This window comes from Ctenopharyngodon idella, chromosome 1 (genome assembly GCF_019924925.1).
Source record: "Ctenopharyngodon idella isolate HZGC_01 chromosome 1, HZGC01, whole genome shotgun sequence".
NCBI classification, from domain to species: domain Eukaryota; kingdom Metazoa; phylum Chordata; class Actinopteri; order Cypriniformes; family Xenocyprididae; genus Ctenopharyngodon; species Ctenopharyngodon idella.
In genome coordinates this window covers 36,690,305-36,710,229 of record NC_067220.1, presented here as the reverse complement: position 1 = coordinate 36,710,229, position 19,925 = coordinate 36,690,305, and the positions used below count along the sequence as shown (strand labels likewise).

General features: G+C 35.4%; 1 protein-coding gene across 1 annotated transcript in view; it reads left to right on the top strand.

Moving 5' to 3' along the window:
• cfap58 (cilia and flagella associated protein 58) overlaps positions 1–19,925 on the top strand; it is a 127,002-nt gene that overhangs the window by 49,914 nt on the left and 57,163 nt on the right. Inside the window, exon 12 of the mRNA XM_051894694.1 lies at positions 18,313–18,453. Within this exon, the coding sequence (XP_051750654.1) occupies positions 18,313–18,453 (141 nt within the window). The remainder of the gene's footprint in view (positions 1–18,312; positions 18,454–19,925) is intronic.

Genomic DNA, 19,925 nt, shown 5'->3' with positions numbered 1-19,925 from the left:
TTTTTCATTTTTTTCAAACAAAACAAAAAACAAGAATTCGGCTTGATTTTTCGTTTTTCGTTCAGGGGTAGAAAATGAATAAACAACTTGAATATTTGATCTCTGCATGTGGGCGGGAATGAAACACCCCTTTCCTCTGATTGGTCAACCAAACATTAAACGGTGCTGTCATCAGTTCTTCCGCAGTTCAGCGCAGCATAATAATAGTCCTTCACTGCGATGGATTGCAACGTTAATTGCAACTACATATAATCTCTTTTAAATTTACATTTAATCTTAATCTCTATCTCTTTCTCATCAAACAGCCAGACTAACGAATGACTTGACACATAGGCTACCATATCGAAGCAGAGCCTAGAGGCTTTTTTCTGTGTGTCCATAAATTCGGCAACTTACGCATGTTTAGCTCAGAAATATTATTATCATTATACTAGTTTATCTCAGAAATAACAATTTACTTAGCACCTGCACTCACAACTACCTAATAGCCAACACTTTTGGCACACTGCCTGTTTTATTATTGCTGACCACCTATCAAAATCTGTGTGGCAATGCTGCGCGACTCATGGCACAGCACAGAGATATGATAGTGAAGCCCAGACCAGTATCAATTTAAGTCATCATACACAGATGTCATAACTTTTGTTTTAAGCAATACGCTGAGATTATTTAATTAATATTAAGTATTGGCCGGCTAACTGATGGCATACAGAACGGTTATTTTCTCTGCCAACTAAACTTCAAAAGCAAATAAAGTCACAGAACCGTTGTGTGACTGACTCGCAGTAAGGCAACAGAGTTGTTTCATTCCTGAATGAATGAGTCTTTGAACAACCCATTAATATAGATGATTCAATGACCAATTAATATAGACAACCTCTTGATTTCATTCCTGAATGAATCAGTGTTTTGAACGAATCGACAAATGAATAAATGACTCCTTCGTTAACACAATGACTTACCGCCACCTAGTGGCGATATTACTTTCATAATCCAAGTATCATTTCATTTTGTCATTTCATATTTCTGAATAAAAATGTTGTTTAAAATATTAATCTCATTATATTATACAGTTGTAATTAATGTGTAAATGTATTTACTGTAAGTAGCTACATCTAAAAGCATCATGCAGTTGGATGATACTGATTGATAACAGCCTATATGTCATATTATTCTAATTTATTTGAGTAAATTTAAGAATTTAAGATTATAGATAGCACACATATTTAATAAGATTAGGAAAGAAATTCTATATAAAGGTAAAAAAAAAAATACCCCTGACAATCATTTTTCCCATATGGGAAAGTTAATTTCTGACACTGGTAGATGGCATTAAATATGAAAACCCTTCATCTCTGGTTTATTGTTTAGTGTTGTTTCAGGGTTTTATTCATATAACTCAAACAAGTTCACCTTAAATCATTATGTCAAATTCATATTTCACTAAAGTCAATCACTGAAACAACCATTCTGTGAGATAACGGCATTATGATATCCATCTGTTGTATGAATAAAAGTCATAATGTGACTATAATAGATGTGCTGTGAACATTAACTACGATACGATGTCATTTCTTTTCATATTTGTCATATTATTTCAAGTTCCTCTATTGTCCAAATCTCAGAGTATTGCCTTAAAAAAGTTATGACACCTGTGTATGATGACTTAAATTGATACTGGTCTGGGCTTCACTATATCTCTGTCTGTCCCGTAAGTCGTGCAGCGTTGCCACACAGATTTTGATAGGTGGTCAGCAATAATAAAACAGACAATGTTCCAAAGGTGTTGGCTATTAGGTAGTTGTGAGTGCAGGTGCTTAGTAAATTATTATATCTGAGCTAAACTAGTATAATGATAATATTTCTGAGATAAACACGTGCAAGTTGCCAAATTTATGGACACACAGAAGAAAGCCTTGTCTAGGCTCTGCCTCAATTTGTGTCTCAAGCCATTCGTTAGTCTGGCTGTTTGATGAGAAAGAGATTAAATGTAACTGTTAGTTGCAATAAACGCGTTAAGAATCCATCGCAGTGAAGGACTATTATTCTGCTACGCTGAACTGGGGAAGAACTGATGACGGCACCGTTTAATATTTGGTTGACCAATCAGCGGAAAGGGGTGTTTCATTCCCGCCCACATGCAGAGATCAAATACTCAAGTTGTTTATTTATTTTCCACCCCTGAACGAAAAACGAAAAATCAAGCCGAAATCTTGTTTTTCGTTTTGTTTGAAAAAAATGAAAAACGAAAAAGGTGCCGTTTTTTCATTTTACGATTTCAATATTAAATCAGAAAACGAATGACCAAAAGATACATGGACCCGGAATAAACAGAAGATTGAAACGTTTTGATTGATTAAACATAATTCACAGTGCTTTCAGATTCTGCTTTCATGCTTTCAGCATTTGGAGCCATAGTTCATTGACAAGCTGCGCATAAAAAAATAATCGCAGCTTTACGTTTAAGCGCGATTTCAATGTTTTTTTTTTTCTGATCATCCGATTAATCGTGCAGCCCTAACATGGTAGTTTACCCAAAAATTATTTAATCCATCTTATAAACACTTGGAAATGCCATTTAAAAGGATAATTCACCCCAAAATTAATATTTCGTCATCATTACTCATTCTTATTTCATTCCAAACCTGTATGACTTTTTTTCTATCTTCTGCGTTCCCTCAGCATTCTTCAAAATATCGCCTTTTGTATTCTGCAGAAGAAAGAAAGTCATACAGGTTTGGAACAACATGAGGGTGAGTAATGATGACGAATTTTCATGTTTTGGTGAACTATCCCTTTAAAGGGCATTTTCAAGTCTTTATAAGATGGGGTCCCTTACAGATGGCTTCATAGGAAGCAATGCCCTTTTGTCCTGCTGGTCTCTTGTCTCCACACACCAAGTCTATTGTGCCAAGACATTGACCTTTCAGCTCTTCCTGTTGTTGTTTATTACCTCAAGCCTTGACAAATGTACCAAGAAAGAAGCTCGTGTTCTTTGAAGCTGGCCATCACGGAGACTGTCTACTGGCTAACCCTCACCCCATGAAAAAACAATTAGGCCACTTCATAAGAATTGATTAGCATGTTAATGAATGGGCTGCACTTTCTCATCACGAGAGGCTACGGCAGGGGGTAATGAGGGGAGAGGTTGCTCTCAGCACCAGCCCCGTCCAGCTGGTTGTTATGCATGCCGAGAGGCGACATCGATCTCGGAGAAATCTTATTACATGCTCCAGACACTGTCTGCAAATGTTTAGCACTGAACCGAGAGAGGAGGGGAGAAAGTTTCAGAATTTAATGTCGTAAAAAGGATGTGATGATGTGTAAAGAATGCAGCCGGGTTCTAAACGATGTGCTCCGCTTTTTGAAATTTCATCTGCGTTTCATGGTAAATGGTAGCTGTGGTGAACGACCTTTAAAAGGACCTCTTGCAGCTGGTCTCGGTTCAATGTTAACAAGCCAGATTTTAGACCAAGTCAAAGGTCTTGCCATCTTATATGCACACTGTTGTCCTATTTTTATGCTGTCAGAACCCTTCATCAATGCTCCAGAATAAGAAAATGCCCTCTGAAGTCTCTTAAAACACTTATTTAATTTGTCTGCCAGCAATATCCAACAGTGAACATACATGGCTCACAGTTGAAGTCTGGCATTTTTCCTGAAAGTCTCCAATGATGTATTATGCTAAACGTGATTTCAACAAGTGCAACATGTTTTTGGATCAACATCTTTGTTGATCCTGGAACAACATTCCAATCAACCAATCAGATTTGAGGGACAATGTAAGAAATTTAAAGGCCCAGGGAAGAAGGAGGCGGGAACCGGCAAACAATGAACATAACTTTAATAATAAAAGAAACATAAACAACAAAACTAAAGTAAAGCGGCATCCCCTCACGGATGACTGCTGCATAAACGAAACTAAACAACAACATAAATATCTCAGGCCTGGTCCTCTCTCATCCTTCACGGTCGCCACTCCTCCTTTTATGCTTCCAGAGCTCCTCAAGACCGGTATGGCACGCAGGTGATGTTCATTAACACTCACGCCACTGGCCTTGCTCCGTTCCCATGGCTCTTTGCCCCGTTTGCTTCTCGCCGCAGACAAGTTTAGAGTTTATGTCAAGTTTAGGCTTACAACCAGGGTTAGGTGCTTCTACATCAGTGTTATTCATCTATCATTTCCCACTGATTTTAGGGATAAGTTATGGGTAGGGTTAGGTTTAGGGGTAGGGATATGGTTAGGACTAAATTTTCGGACAGAAATGTTGTTCCAGGAGTCAATCACAGTGACCTTATTATGCTATGGCTTATTAATAGCTAGCATTTTATGTATTCTAAAAGCACACAATGAAAAGACATTTCCATACTTTTTTTTTTTTTTTTTTTACAAAATTACAGCTTGATTGATGCACAAAAACATTTTTTTTTTTTTTTTTAAACTTCCTTTTATTTTTAAACCTCATATCAAATATTTCATCTCAGGCTCCTTGATTACCAAGTACACTTTTGAAAAAAATTGTGGTGAAAATTTCAGACACAATATATATATTATGATTACTTATTTGTTTAGTTTTTTTTTTTTTTTTTTTTTCATAATGGATGATAATATCTTTAGGTAAAAATTTATTTCTGGGTAAAACAATGTAAATACAGGGCTAAACGTAGCCAATAGAAATGGGGAAAGCATGAAAAAAGTATCCAAGACAGTTTTAATGTTAATTTTACTGTATTTCAAGAAAATGTTAGTTTGAAAACTTTTACTGTATTTTTGGTCAAATAAATGCTAAATAAACTCAGAAAAAGAGGCAGATATGCAAAAAAAAATAATTTTAAAAGCAACTTTCAGCACTCACTGTGCATATCAACATGAGCCTATGTAGTGTTTGGGACGTGGGCTTTTGGAGTGCACCTGAGCTGGGTGTTGAACAGGATCTTTGGTCTTTAAGAGAACCAGCCTGCTGCTCCTACAGCCTGACTCTGCCTTTCTTGCTTTCTCCTCCTCTCTCTCAGGGGATAAAGGTTAAGACTGGTATCAAATGAAGTGTAAAGCACTCACGCCTATCCTCCCTCTGTCTCTTTTTTTATCTTTCCCATCCACTTTTTTTGGATCTGTTTTCTACCTTCTTGGCAAACCTATATGTTTACCCCACTGCATTTGCCGCAGGCGACCAAATACGTGTCAAAGAGGGGTGAGAGACAGAGATTGATTTTGAAGTCAGATGTCTTTATGGAATACTACATTCTCCCACCAAGGAAAACTCACTGCAACATTTTAAGCTCTTGCACAACTTCTGACTGACATACATCCTATCTTCTAGGTCAAAATACTTGTCTTGTCGAGTTATCAGTGTAAACACAGCAGGTTATGTCTCGTGAATATGAACTGGCAAGAAAAAAAGGCATCTGCCTAATCTGTCAGCATCTATTATGTCATTAATATTAATTTAGTCATTTTAATAAGCCATTTAAAACCGTACATGAAAACATGCTTAAGTCTAAATGAAATAACTGTAAAGCTAATTTAAATTACAGGCCTCCTGCTTCTTAAAGTCAGAGTGCATTGAATCCAAGAGTCATGCAGTGCCAATAATATGCAAATAATTTAAGTAGTTTTTTGACTACTTGTTTATTCATTTTATTACACTTTTTAATAATTTCTTCAAGATATTCATTTTCCCCTGAATTATTACAATAAAGCACCTTCACTGCAAAACATAATCTTAAAAAAAACAAAAAAACGGTCAAATGACTTTCAGCAACAGCTCCCAAACAAAGTCTGTAAAATAAATGTATAATATCCTAATTTAAATAAAGTGCAAAACACTTTTACAGAAAAAAAAAAAAAAAAAACACTGTTCTTTTATAGGTATATCCTGAATAATTACTAACAAAACACATTCACTGTAACATATGAATCTCTTGCATTTAATCAGAAATAGCACACATAAATGAATTAATGTAACTGTATGTCACTGCCTCTGAAATAAACCAACATGCAGCACAACACCAACGTTTTCTGGCTCATCCTGGACTGAAGCACAGGCTCTACTCTTCAGCACAATGGTGACCCACAAAATACACGATACAGAAACTCTTTAAATCCCAACAGAACATTAAACACTAACAGATATCTCAAGATCTCTGCATCTTCACTTATTACAGTCCAGACTGTATTTATTTCATACTAAAGTTCCTATTAACAGAGGTTTAGATGTTGATGTTTTATTGAATAAAATAATAAAGTTTGAAGTCACCATTCTGGTGGTCAGCACTTACTTTAGTTGAACTTGACCCTTTACTCTTTAACATTAGTAATTTTCTGGCTGCTTTGTGTTTTTGATACATGTTTGTTATAACAAAAAAAAAAAAAAAAAAAGGCAAGAGAAATTCTGATCAGATGATGTTGGTCACTTTTTAATTGGTGATATAGCTATCATAAAATGGTCTGATATGTCAGAATGTGGTCTCTGACTAAATTGTTTAATATTTGCTGTAATTTCACATGCCAAAGCTATTGCAGTGCTGTGACACTATAAACAGTTTTATTAAATCATCATACAGAAAATGCTTTATCAAGGTCATGTAGACTCACACAGACATCAAGAATCAGCGTATGAATCTCAATGATGGTGACAGTAAAAAAAAAAAAAATTCAGATCAACTCTGAACGTCACAAAACAAGCTACTAAAGTCACAATTGTTGAGATTCATATGTTAATTATTGATGTCTCTGCTCTAAAAAAAAAAAAAAAAGAAAAAAAAAAAAAAAAAGCCTGTAAACATTTTCTGCGTATTGACTTAAAAATCAGAAATCACAAGGTTATAGTAAATAATATGAAATTAACAGTTAAGATACTTTGAGAAAATTTGATTCAATAAGCAACCAAAATCATCTGATCAGAGTTTTTCCTGCATTTTTTTTGTTATAACAAACATGCATTAGAAACACACAATTAAAGCAGTCAGAGAAAAACTAATGTGAAAAAGTCAAGGGTCAAGAGCCCAACTAAAGCAAACGCTCTCCTCCATAATGGTGACATCAAACTTTTTTTTTTTTTTCAATAAGACATCAGCATCTAAATCTTTGTTAATTCTCATTAAGAAGTTTAGGATGAAATAAATAAAGTCTGGTTTGTGATAATTGAAGATGCAGAGACCTTTAGAGATCTGTTAGAGTTTAATGTTCTGTTGCTGCCAGACATTTGAATTAAATCAGGAAATACCTGTAAAATAAGTGTTTTTTAACATTTAAAGAAAATTTATGTTAAAGTTTTTTGCACTTTATTTAAATTAGGATATTTTACTTTAATGTTTTTTGTTTGGCAGCCGCTGCTGCCAGTCATTGATGTTTTTTTAATGATATTTTTTAAAGTGAAGATATTTAATTTGTAATAATTCAGAAATTACCTGTAAAATAACAGTGTTTTTCAGTTTATTAAATTAGGGTATTTTACTTTAATTTTACGTTTTTTCTTTTTCTTTTTTGGCTGCCATTCATATGACCGTTTGATCATTTAACTGTTTTGTTACTGTTTAATTACTTATTATTTTTGTAATTTTACATACATTTGTTTGTAATTTAAGAAAACAAAAAATACTGTATAAAAAATACAGTAAATTTTCTGTAAAAAGTATTAACTTTAGCCGCATTCGTCGTGGAACTTGCTAACTAGCACATTATTAAGAAAGGCAATTTGCAAAGATTCATAAAAAAAACCTATAACGTTACTCACGTCTTCTGGAGGTACTGATTCATCCTTCAGGAACTTTTTAGCAAAACAAACTTTTTAGCGCAGACATAAACGCATATAGGTAGATCCGCCAAGAGTAAAGGACGACTGCTATGTTCATTCTTATATCCAATAACAAAACGCTTCAGTTGCTTTGGAGACATTCTTGTCTACACCTGCGCGGCGTCGAAACAATGGCAACTGTTTACAGCTCACTCAGGGCGGGTCTATGCTAAAATGGCAGTGTCTGTCAAGAGTCTTGGGAGGGGCCTGTGCAAATTTACTTTACTTTGCCAAGAATCTGTGAACGGCTTGATATGACAAAGTGCTTATGATTTGTGGGGATTAAAAAAAAAGCACTGGGTGGATTTTTATCATTATAGGGTGGTTGTGCAGACACACTGCCAACACACATTTATGTCCAAACACCATGTAAAAGTGAATTTTGCATCCGATGTCCCCTTTAAATTATTGATTTCTGATATGCCGTTATCTTGTCAATCATGCACAAACCTACATTGAACTTGGTTGAAACATCATTCGTTGAATGACATGAGGGAAAAGGCACAAAGAGCCTTGTTTGCCAACAAAAGGAATATCAAAACTGACATCCCAATCAGAATCAGACTAAATTAACTGAATCTGTAATAGAGCATATTGCTCTCTCTTCATGTGAAGTCTGCACACAAAGAAGAATATACTAAATGGGACAAAAACACAGGCAGAATTCTGCAAGAATGCAGCATAGAACACCAGATAATACCCTTTTTTACATTTTTAACTTTCTTTAGTGTGTAATGTTGCTATTTGAGCATGAAAAAGGTGAAAAAGTTACAAAGCACAAAATCACTCCAAAGGGAGTTATTATCTATATCAGTGCGCACTGTTTCTGAACTCCCTAAAACACCTGAATTGCTTAGTTTTCTTCCAGGAATGTACACGTCACACTATTCTTCATTTAAATAATTCCCACCCAAGCAGGGCATGCGCGGGCCTATAGGCAAACTAGGTAGCCGCCTAGGGTGGCAGCACAGTCAGGGTGCCAAGAGAGAGATTTAATATTTGATTTATTTTTTTGGACATTCGTTTGGAAATATTGCACTTATATCAACAAGTTACCACCCCAGTAGTTATTCTAAATGTAAATTAACTTAGTAGTGCCACACACCTCACTCTTAGAGCGGCATCGGCCTACATGTAAAACATCATTATGTACATACAAAAATGTCAAAACGAATAAAACTATCCAGACATGAATACAAAAGATGACGACCTTTACTGCTGGTGATGAATAACAAGTTTTAAAGCCTTATACACGCTTCTAAAAGGTAGGCTTATGAATTTGTGCGTGAGAGAAAGTGGAGGAGAAGTCATGTAGCTCACCTTATTGCATGCATAATCTTTATATATGCCATATATTAATATTTATAATATTTATAACCACTATGAAGAGCTGTACACTCGCAAATGATGGGATTTCGGGTGTACAAGCACCCCTTGCATACCATCGCTTTGCCACTACTAGAATTTTAGTAGACCACAAAAACAAAATCAAGACTTTGTAAAAGGACATAATATGGCCTCTTGAAGGATACAATTATGGCTGTGGCCTCTAAAATGGCCTCATACCAACCTGAGATAGAGCTACATATTCTCAAAAAAAAAAAAAAAAAAAAAAAATTATTAATTAATTATCAAACCAAACCAAACCAAGATCTCAGGACAAAAACTTTATCAAGCAAAATTAGATTATAATGAAACTAAACAAAAACTACTTAAAGCTGATACAATTTGTTCATAATATTGTATTCATCAGGAAATACTATAGGGTGAGAAAAAAATAAAAGAACGAGTGAAGGCTTTAATATTACTGGTTAAAGTTATTCCCCTGCCTGCTTTGCCTTGGATACATCAGCAAAAAACAAAAGCTTTTTAAGAGGCAGAGAAAATGATTACATTTTGATGAATGACTATAAAAACAAACATTGTTTTCTCTAGAATAACATGCACTGATGAATTGCACATAATAAAACCAGGGGCAATTATTAGTAGAGTAATTAGAGTCCATTTTTATTTTGTGTTTTCTTTTGTACTCCAGGAGGAAATTACAACAAAAGGAGGGACATTGTAATAGAAAATACCATGAACTATTGTCAGCATACCTGACTACTGTGACCAACCCTGAACTTAAACTCCTGAATGTTTACAGACTCAGCAAACAGACACAAAAGAAGCCAGACACAGACAGACCTCGCTGCTGAAGGAGGACATACTGTGCTCCAACTGCACACAAAATGAGAAGGAAACACAATTGTATTTTTGAACCTCACACTCTACACATAAATCAGGGACATATTCGATCCTCCTTATGCAAACCACTACAAAGATCATCTATTGTGCGTGTATGTGTAATGTTTACTAATGATTTGTCAATGTAAATATGTTTATCATGTCAGTAAAGCGCATTTGAATTTTAAATTTTAAGAAGGATATTAATAGCAGTGTTAAAGTCCCCCTGCAGTCAATAATTTTATCCCTTTTACCAAAATTACATATTTAAACGTTTTTTCCTGTGAAAGAACTTTCTTCATGCCTTAAAATAGCTTACACCTTTGCCTCATTTAGTATATGCAGATAAATGAATATGCAAATTAGCCTCGCTTCCACTCATAGATGAACTCACTTAACTTACTGAGGTAAATGCTGCACAATGGTATCGCTCTTTACAACATCGGACACATAATGGTAATTCAGGCAGGACCACTTAAGTCATAAAATTACTAATTACCACTTTTTAGTCCATTTTTTATTGGCATATTTTGCTGAAGTTACATTTGGCAGTATGGCTCTGTTCTAAATTCCAGGTCCTTTTCATGAGCTCCATGAAAGACCAGGAACAGCAACAGCTTCTGGGGACAACCTCCCATTTTTTAACTGGGAGAGAAGCACAAAATCCCCCCCAAACAGACCACACCAGGCAATCCTCCCTGGCTCTTCCTGCCAAGTCGAAGAGTCAGCAAAGGATCCAGATGAGCATTTTAGGAAGCCAATGCAACAATTTAATTGTAAAAGAACAAATCAAGTTATGTGAAGCTAGTATGAGAAATGTAGTTAGAGCTAACGATAAAAATAGATATTCAATATGGGAGGCCCTGGACATGGGCTTTCCCTCCTACGTGGGAAATAGTGTGTCCTGCTGACCAGCTTGTGGGCGGCTCCCCAGGTAGCCCAACATAGATGACAGAGGATAAAAGCAGAGTTAGATTCAGAGATAAAAACGACTATACCTTTCTTGTTCCTATCAGTTTTAGAGTGCTGAAATATGATGAAGTGGTGCGAATAAATTAATACATCAGAAATTGTGAGGTCATGTGACAGATTAAAAGAATCTGTGCATGTGGAAAACTCACCACCTCTGAGAAAACAGTGAGCAAAAGGGAAAAGCTGATCATTGACATGAGGTTTTTTTTTTTTTTTAAAGCCCGTTAGCAGGAAACAAATAGATGGGTTTTCTAGTACGCTGATGGTGGATGAATCCAGGCAGCGCAGATAGAATTGGATGCCAGTGACCATACTTTTGGTTGAAGGCAGTACAGCTATGGAGAAGGTGGCACAGAAGAACTGAAGTGAGACCAAGCAGACGTACATTTTTTAAATGTAGATTTGGCTAGATGACTACGTATGTAGTGAGTTGCAGAGTGCAAATAATATTGAAGGGTCATATCTAGTCTAGTGCCTCTGGACACAGAAGGTGGAATTTCTGAAATTCAAACCGTGAAGAGAATCAGCAATTTGGTTGTTTAAGCATTGAATGTGAGCAGTTTGAAATACGAATTTAATCATGACTGAACCAATAAGGCAACTTCAAATCTGTTTGTAATCAGGACTAAAGAGAGTCGCTTATTAATGATATGAACGGTTTCCTCAAAGAAAAATGTTTCTAGACTAGTGTTACCCCACAGAATACAGCTATTCCAATAGGATTCAATTACAACAGAGCGGTTGACAAAGTGTTAGCAGGCACAGATAGCAGCTCATTGCCATACACTAGCAAACCACTGACCATTAAAACACAAAATCACAACAAAACCCTCTATACTCCTATTTGTAAATGTGAGGTCATTTGGACAGCAGATGATAGCATGCGTCTAACACACATTCAGCTGAAACAAGCCCAAAACACATGGGTAAATGAGCCCCAGTAAATGTCTATACATGAGAGAGCCCATTACTGAACATCCTCTCATGTCCACTATGCTGTTGCAGTAATTTTACGTAAATGGCTTGCTGCTGCTGTATAAACTTGATACGTAGCACTACTGTTATATGCTTGTATTTTACTCCTACATCTATGCAAAAAAGTAAACACCCTTCTAAAACAAATAAGGCTTGTTTGATGATTCGTAGATTAAAAGAAAAGGTTTAGACAGGAATGCCAAGCCCCGTTCTGGAACCCAGAAGTTTTCCAGAATTTAGTTAGGGTGCTCTAATGCAGATACAATTGAGCAAGCAACAGCTTCTGAAACTAATATTCTATTATACTATTAGTCCGAGTTAACATTAATGCATTAGTACTTGGCATATCTCTGTCCCTTGCAATGTTATGTCAATCCATGCATTTTGATAGTGAATCCCACACTGTTAAACCTTGCTGTAAAAATATGACCAAATTCTGACAGTAACAAACCATTTTCCATTAAAACAGAAATATACTCTAGGAAACAATGCATTCTGGGTAATATTTGTCATTTTTGAGAAATAGCCTACAGGAATATACTGAGTTAACATCGCTCAAAGTCGACACTCAGAGGCTGTGTTCCAAATCACACCATATACCCTCATTCACTGTTCGCTAAATTAGTTCACTAATTTAGTCCACTTGACAGAGTGAATGAAAAGAGAGTGAATTCAGACACTGATGAACACCTGAAGCAGAATCACTGAAGGACAGAGAAACAAGAACAGAAAAAAGAGAAGATAAGCAGAAAAAGTTTGTAGAGCTTGTAGTTGTAAAGTTTGTAGTCACCATCGTGGTGACCAGTGTTTACTTTAGTTGGGCTCTTGACTCTTTATCATTAGTTTTCTTTGGCTGCTGTAACTGAGTGATTATAAAACGTTTGTTATGGCAAGAAAAAGCCAACAGAAAGTTGATCTGGTGTTTTTGGCTGTTGTGATGCTGTAATCATCTTGGACTTGTCTAATTCACTGATCTCTTTCTGTGTTTAATCTTTGATTTCATAGGTATTTTATATTTATACTATGTCAGTGATTTAAAAGCATGAGATCCAGCAATGTTTTAGTTATTTAGAAGAATATTGAAGTTATGTAGTGCATAAGACATCAACAATCAGCATATGAATCTCAACAATGGTGACATTTAAAAATTTAAATGTCGTAATGCATGCTGGGTGCCAGCATAGTACAAAACTCCCAGCATGCACTGTAGCATGAATAAATTATGCAGCTGAATGGTCCTTTTTATTGCCACCATTGTTGAGATTGATGTGCTGATTTTTGATATCTGTGTGTGTCTACATGTTGCTGCAGCTGTTTTTTTTTTTTTTTTTTTTTTTTTTTTGTGTGCATGGTGTTTAAAAAAGTTCTTCATTGTAATGGATTGTTGTTTGAACTCTTGCTGTGGTTTCACAGTGGTGGTAATGTAAAACTTTAGTCTGTTAATAATGTAACACAAGGAATTAAACACAGTGAATCAAGAGACTATAGTTACACATTTTCATCAATAACTACACATTTTCATCAATAAATAACTATCAGCACTCAATGACCATTTTTTTTTCCCCCTCTACATTCATTTCTGCCATAACAAATGTGGTTTGTAAAAACAGTTAAAACAGCCAAGAAACTGATGTTAAAAGGTCAAGGGTCAAGATCTCAACTAAAGTAAACGCTGATCTCCTTAATGGTGACATCAAACCAAACATTTTCAATTAAACATCAACTTCTGTTAAACTTCTGTTAATTCTCAATAAGATCTTCTGTAGAAATAAAGTAAAACTGGTTAGTAATACGTGTAATAATGTGTAATGGCTTTAAGACAGTTGTAGTTCTTGTGTTTCTGCTCATCTCTTTTTTTTTTGTTCTTGTTGTTCCTCTTCTCTTTAGTGATTCTGCTTGTTAACAGCAGGTGTTCATCATTAATGCTTGATCATCACTTACACATTCACTTAATTATCTCACTGCAGTGTCGACACTAGAGGATGTTCCTGTGGGGTTGAAAGGGTTAAAGGTGTAAGATAAAAAGACACACCCAGAAAATATATTTTAATAGTAACAAACTGTAAGTTAAAAAAACAGTTATATACTGGCAACACTGATGAGTCTTGTGGGTCACCATAGTGCTGAAGAATAGAGCTTGTGCTTAAGTTCAGGAGAAGATCAAGAGCTGTTGATGATATGCTGTTTGTTGCTTTATTTAACAGATAGTGACTGTGTAGTTGCTGTTTCAGTGATAATCTCTTTATTTAAAATATTTCTAGTGAACTCTAATGAAATAAGTTTAAAATAATATTATGCTCACATTATTACCATTATATAAATATTAATTTATAAATTTAAATGGCAGTCAGACAATTAAAGACAGTCTGTTTCTGCAAATGAAATGAGGTAACTCGAGTTTTAATTTAGTGAATGGTTATCTTTACAGTAACTTACTGTAGTTTACAGTGTTGCCAGTATTTTACTGTAAAAAAGCCTGGCAAGGTCTAACAGTGCACGTATATGTACACTAGGTGTCACTTCCAAAACCCAGCAGCGTGCAACTGACTGTCGGTCCTCACAGCAGTATGAACACTTTATTTCATGAATTACATATGGCAGCGAGAGCGTGCAAAGACCCCTCCACTCAATCTTAGCCCGAGCAGTCTAAGGAAGTGCAGCTGCATCAATAAGCTTTTAAAATTAGTGATGGGAACCAAGGCTTTCTGAAGCGTTTGAGGCTTTCATCAAAAATGCCGAAAAATGCTTCTTAACTCAAAGCTTTCAACATAGTGAACTTACTTAGCTGGACCTGAACTTACTTAAATGACATGAATTTATTCTAGAGCTGCTGTGTAGCTAATGTTTTCCTGTTAACACTGTTTTGACACAATCTGCATGGTAAAAAGCTCTATATAAATAAAGGTGACTTGACTTAATGTGCATTAGCAATATATAATATATAATTTTTACGTGACAGCAGTGAAGTCTACCAATATGCTGATGAATCCTACATTATCATAAATGACTGTCATCCCATAGTCATGAAATAGTATATGCCCAGATATATTCGCTGAAATGCAGCTGCTTGCATACTTCCTATGTAAATAGATGAATACATTGTTTGCATTTATCTTAAGGTGCAAATAATAAGCAAACACAGCATCTACTTAACTGCAAAATCTGCTAGCGATCTATTGCTGGTGATATTTGCTAATATGCAGTCTGAATTTGTTATACATTCTGCTGTACAAAATCTATGATTGCTGTAGCTTCGTTTGATATGCGAATACAAAGCGAAAAACGTCTTTCCCTTATAGAGTTTAGCAAAGCTCGTCTCTGAATAAATGCAAATCTCATATTGGCTAGCTTCTTATATGTAGTATTAAACAGACTGTTCACTGACACGTGAATTAAACCTTGTGTATTGTTATTTCATAATGAACTGATAAAGAAGACCACACAAAAATGATAGTGACATAGCATAAAAAGACCGTTTCACTTATCTTGATTGGAAGCATCCAAGTAAGCAGACAGACGGAAGCTGCATTTAAAGGGATAGTTCACCGAAAAATGAAAATTCTGTCATCATTCACTCGCTCTCACGTTGTTCCAAACCTGTATAAATGTCTATGTTCTGCTGAACACGAAGGAAGATATTTTGAAGGAAGTTTGTAACCAGGCCGCTTTGGGGCACCATTGACTTCCATAGTAGGAAAAAAAAATACTATGGAAGTCAATGGTGCCCCAGAATTGTTCAGTTTCCCACATTTTTCAAAATATATTCCTTTATGTTCAACAGAACAAAGAAATTTATTCAGGTTTGGAAGAACCTGAGGGTTAGTAAATGATGATAGAATTTTCATTTTTCGGTGAACTATCCCTTTAAGTAATGCGCCCTATTTGAGAGTTGCCAATTGAGTCCATAGGAATCGGATCAACTGATATGGGTGGGGTTGGAATTTGCGAATGAGCTGATAGCAGAGCTTGACTACGAGGCCTGCCTGAACTAACGCAGAATGCTCGATTTATTATGATTAGCCTTTTGCTTGACTATGTTATCAAACAGCTAATAATATGTTGCTAATGTTACACAAACCCTGTTTCCGTTCGCCACCTCAGAGTTGGACAGCTGCCTTCTAACAATCAGTATCCTTACAAACACTTTGAACAACTCAGAGCGTCAGTGGAAAAAGGCATATAGTTCATCATAACATCGTAATATACATCATACAAACGCCATCTTGCTAAATCTACATGATTTTTCATATCAACAGAAAAATATATCGGGATAACCTGGCTTCTCTCGAGACTCCTCTGCTAGTTTGGTGTTAATGATATGCTAAAGCCCGCCAGCACATTGACATGATTGGTTACAAGGTACTTTGTGATGTCACAAACACCAGCGATTTCAAACCGCGAGTTTGAGACTGTCTTTTTTTCACTTCAGTTTTAAGGAGAAAATACTCAGCAATGGTGTTGACTGATAAAGCATATTAAAAACACCACAGATATATAAACAACATTAAAAACTTAATTTTCACCACAGGGGGTCTTTAAATATGTCAACAAAATTACTGCTGAAAATTTGCTTACACTTTATTTTGATAGTCCACTTTAGACTACAACTGCATGTAAACTAACGTTCATTAATTTGAACCTAAATTTCAACTAACTCATTAGAGTGTTAGTGCAGTAGACTGTTAGGTAAGGGTTAGTGTTAGTAGATCATGTTGACATGTAGTTGCATAGAATGTCTGTTGCGGGAGCATCAAAATAAAGTGTTAGCAGATATTAAGCCGACAGTCTACTAATACTTTAAGACTGACAACAGAAGGTCTGGACTCCAAAGTAGCTTCGGTCACACTCTAGATTAGGGTCTAATTCTTACTATTAACTATTAGCTATGACTTTTGCCTCAATAAACTCCTAATTACTGCTTATTAATAGTTAGTAAGTTAGTTGTTAAAGGGTTAGTTCACCCAAAAATGAAAATAATGTAATTTATTACTCACCCTCATGTCGTCTACACCCATAAGACCTTCGTTCATCTTCAGGACACAAATTAGTGTGGGCTGATTTCAAAACACTGCTTCGGAGCTTTACGAATCAAATCAGTGATTCGGATCTTCTATCAAACGGCTAAACTGCTGAAATCACGTGACATTGGTGCTCCGAAGCAGTGTTTTGAAATCGGCCCATCGTTATATTGTTGAAAAGTCGTTATTTTGTTTTTTTGGTGCCCAGAAAGTATTCTCGTCGCTTTATAATATTAAAGTAGAACCACTGAACTCACATGAACTGTTTTAAATATGTTTTTAGTGCCTTTATGGATCTTGAGATTTTCACTGGCATTGCTGTCTATAAAGGCCTCACTGAGCCATCGGATTTAATCAAAATATTTTAATTCGTGTTTCGAAGATGAATGAAATTTCTTACAGGTGTAGAACGACATGAGGGTGAGTAATAAATGACATTATTTTCATTTTTGGGTAAACTAACCCTTTAAGTTTAGGTATTAGGTAGGAATAAGGGATGTAGAATATGATCATGCAGAATAATTAATATGTGCTTTATAAGTACTAATAAGCAGCCAGTATCCTAGTAATATGTATGTTAATAAGCAACTAGTTAGTAGTGAGAATTGGACCGTAAACTAAAGTGATAGCTTCCATTGGCTAAGGACCATCCAGAGACCATCTGACTGACATGTAAAGCAACCAATCACAGTTAGGTCTGCGTCATGTCTATGACTATGCTGTGAACTACACATGCTGTACTTCACATACTTTTGAAAATCCAGCATTTAGTTGATCCTGATAAGCACTAATTGTCATAGTTGTAAACATGATGGTTTCTTCTTCCATGAGGGGGTTAAAGAATGCGACACACACGTCTCCCAGAAATCCGGTAGAATTCAAAAACTGTTCTACAAAAAAGTGTTTCCAGTTTTGTGATGTTCAGCCAACGGTCCATGGGCGTGACATCTGAGGCTGAGACTACTTATAGTTACTAAAAATTTTAATTCCCAAATGTTTTTTTGACTTTGTCAACAATAATCAATATGAGACCAAAATATATGCATAATTATAATGAACTGATTTTAATTATATTTAAAAAAGAAAAAAAGGACTTTGCACATTGAAGTCAACCAAAATGTTTTTGTTGGCTAAAATGAATTTTTAAATAATTGTTGAAATAAATTTAAATGGGCTAAAATTTGTGATTATTGCATGATAAAAAAATAAAAAAATAAATAAAAATGTGTATACAAATGAACACTAGTTAATAGAAAGATAATTCCCCAGTTTTGTTTTTAACTTTTATTCTGTTCTCTTTTGCACCGATCACCTTGTTCCTACAGGTTGAGCTACAGAAGATGAGGCAACAGGCTCAAGAGACAAAACAGTTCATTGAGAAACAGGAGGCAGAGGAATGCAAGCTGCTGAAGATCATAACAGAGGCTGATGCTGAGAGGATCCGGCAGAAAAGAGAGCTCGATCAGGTACAGACAGGTGGAAGGTTTCTGTGAGTCCTTGTGTCTGCGTGTCCTTGTGTTTCTTCTTCACTAGAATGTTTACGCTAAGGATGAAAGAGAGTAATCTAGGTTCACTCAAAAGTCATTAGATCTGGAGTCTCACTTCTGAGAATGTCCAGCGGGACCTGGGTCAACCTCTCTTTAAAATAGCAAGAGAAAATTGACTCACTGGGGAAGCCTAAATTGGTCTTGGCGTTTTGAAACATTTAGAGTCTCTGATCTCAGTAAGTCAGCAGTCGAACCTGATTAACCAGCTGACCAGACAAAAAATTCAAATAGCAGGCACTGATGTGATGCTCTTATGCATCTTTTGATGAACATATTTTCAGTTTAAAAATTCATTCTTATATTCTTTAGGGGCTTCAAGTTTAAAATGTCTAAGCCATAAAAAAGCCATTAAAAAGCCTCACTGAAAAGCTGAAATACCTTAAAGAAAAAAAAAGTATTTCGGCACAATCTTTTATTATTTATTTATTTTTTTTAAAGCAGTGAAGCAGAATGATGTTTTAAAATATTAATACCTTATATTTATGTATCAAAGTCAGAAGAGTTTCAGAGTTTGCCCTTAGATTACTTTAGGCTGTCAGATAAATGCATTCAGTGAATTATCCCTTGAATATTAGTTGAAAAAAAAAAAAAATGTATTCATAAATACATTTTAACACAATCCGTAACATCATTTTTTTTTTTTTTTTTTTATACAGTATTCCTTCTTTGGTACAGTAAGTCAATTGGGCCACTATAAAGATCATAAAGTGAATGTAATGTTAATATCTGCTGCTGTACATTGCTGACATTGGTTCTTTAGTAAAGGTTAGCTAATTCAAAGGGCAATCTGTCCAAATTGCCTCTGCTGACACCAGTTTTCACATTCCTCTGGCTATTCATACTCATATTCATAAAGCTTCATCGTTTGTACATCCCTGATCTCTCTAAACCAAATTGAATGATGTACATCATTCAAGATACATATAGCTGTTCTGCATTTGGCATGCAGAATTGTATCCATACAGTGTAGCTTGGTGAAAGTTCAGAAAGAAAGTCAATATGCCATTTTAATAATATCCTTTCAGTATATATGGTGTGTACAGTAACACATAATTTATTTAGATGAGGGAATGTTACATTTATTTATTGCACATGGCCTTCCATACATTTTCTCCCTGTCTTTTTATTAAAACCACTGAGGAAACAAACGCCTACAAGTAAAAGACTCTAAAACTTCTTTATAAGACATTTTCCCAAACCGTCAACACATTTGTTATGTTGCATGAAGTTTTTGGCTATTATCCTTATCCAGCCCTGCTGAGTCATCAAATCTTTGCAGAGAACACATAAACACTGGCTTGCCTTTTTTTCTATAATATATCATCTTACCTCAGTCAGAGGTGAAAGTACTTCTAATAGTTTTCTCACAGATGCTTGTACACTCTAAATAA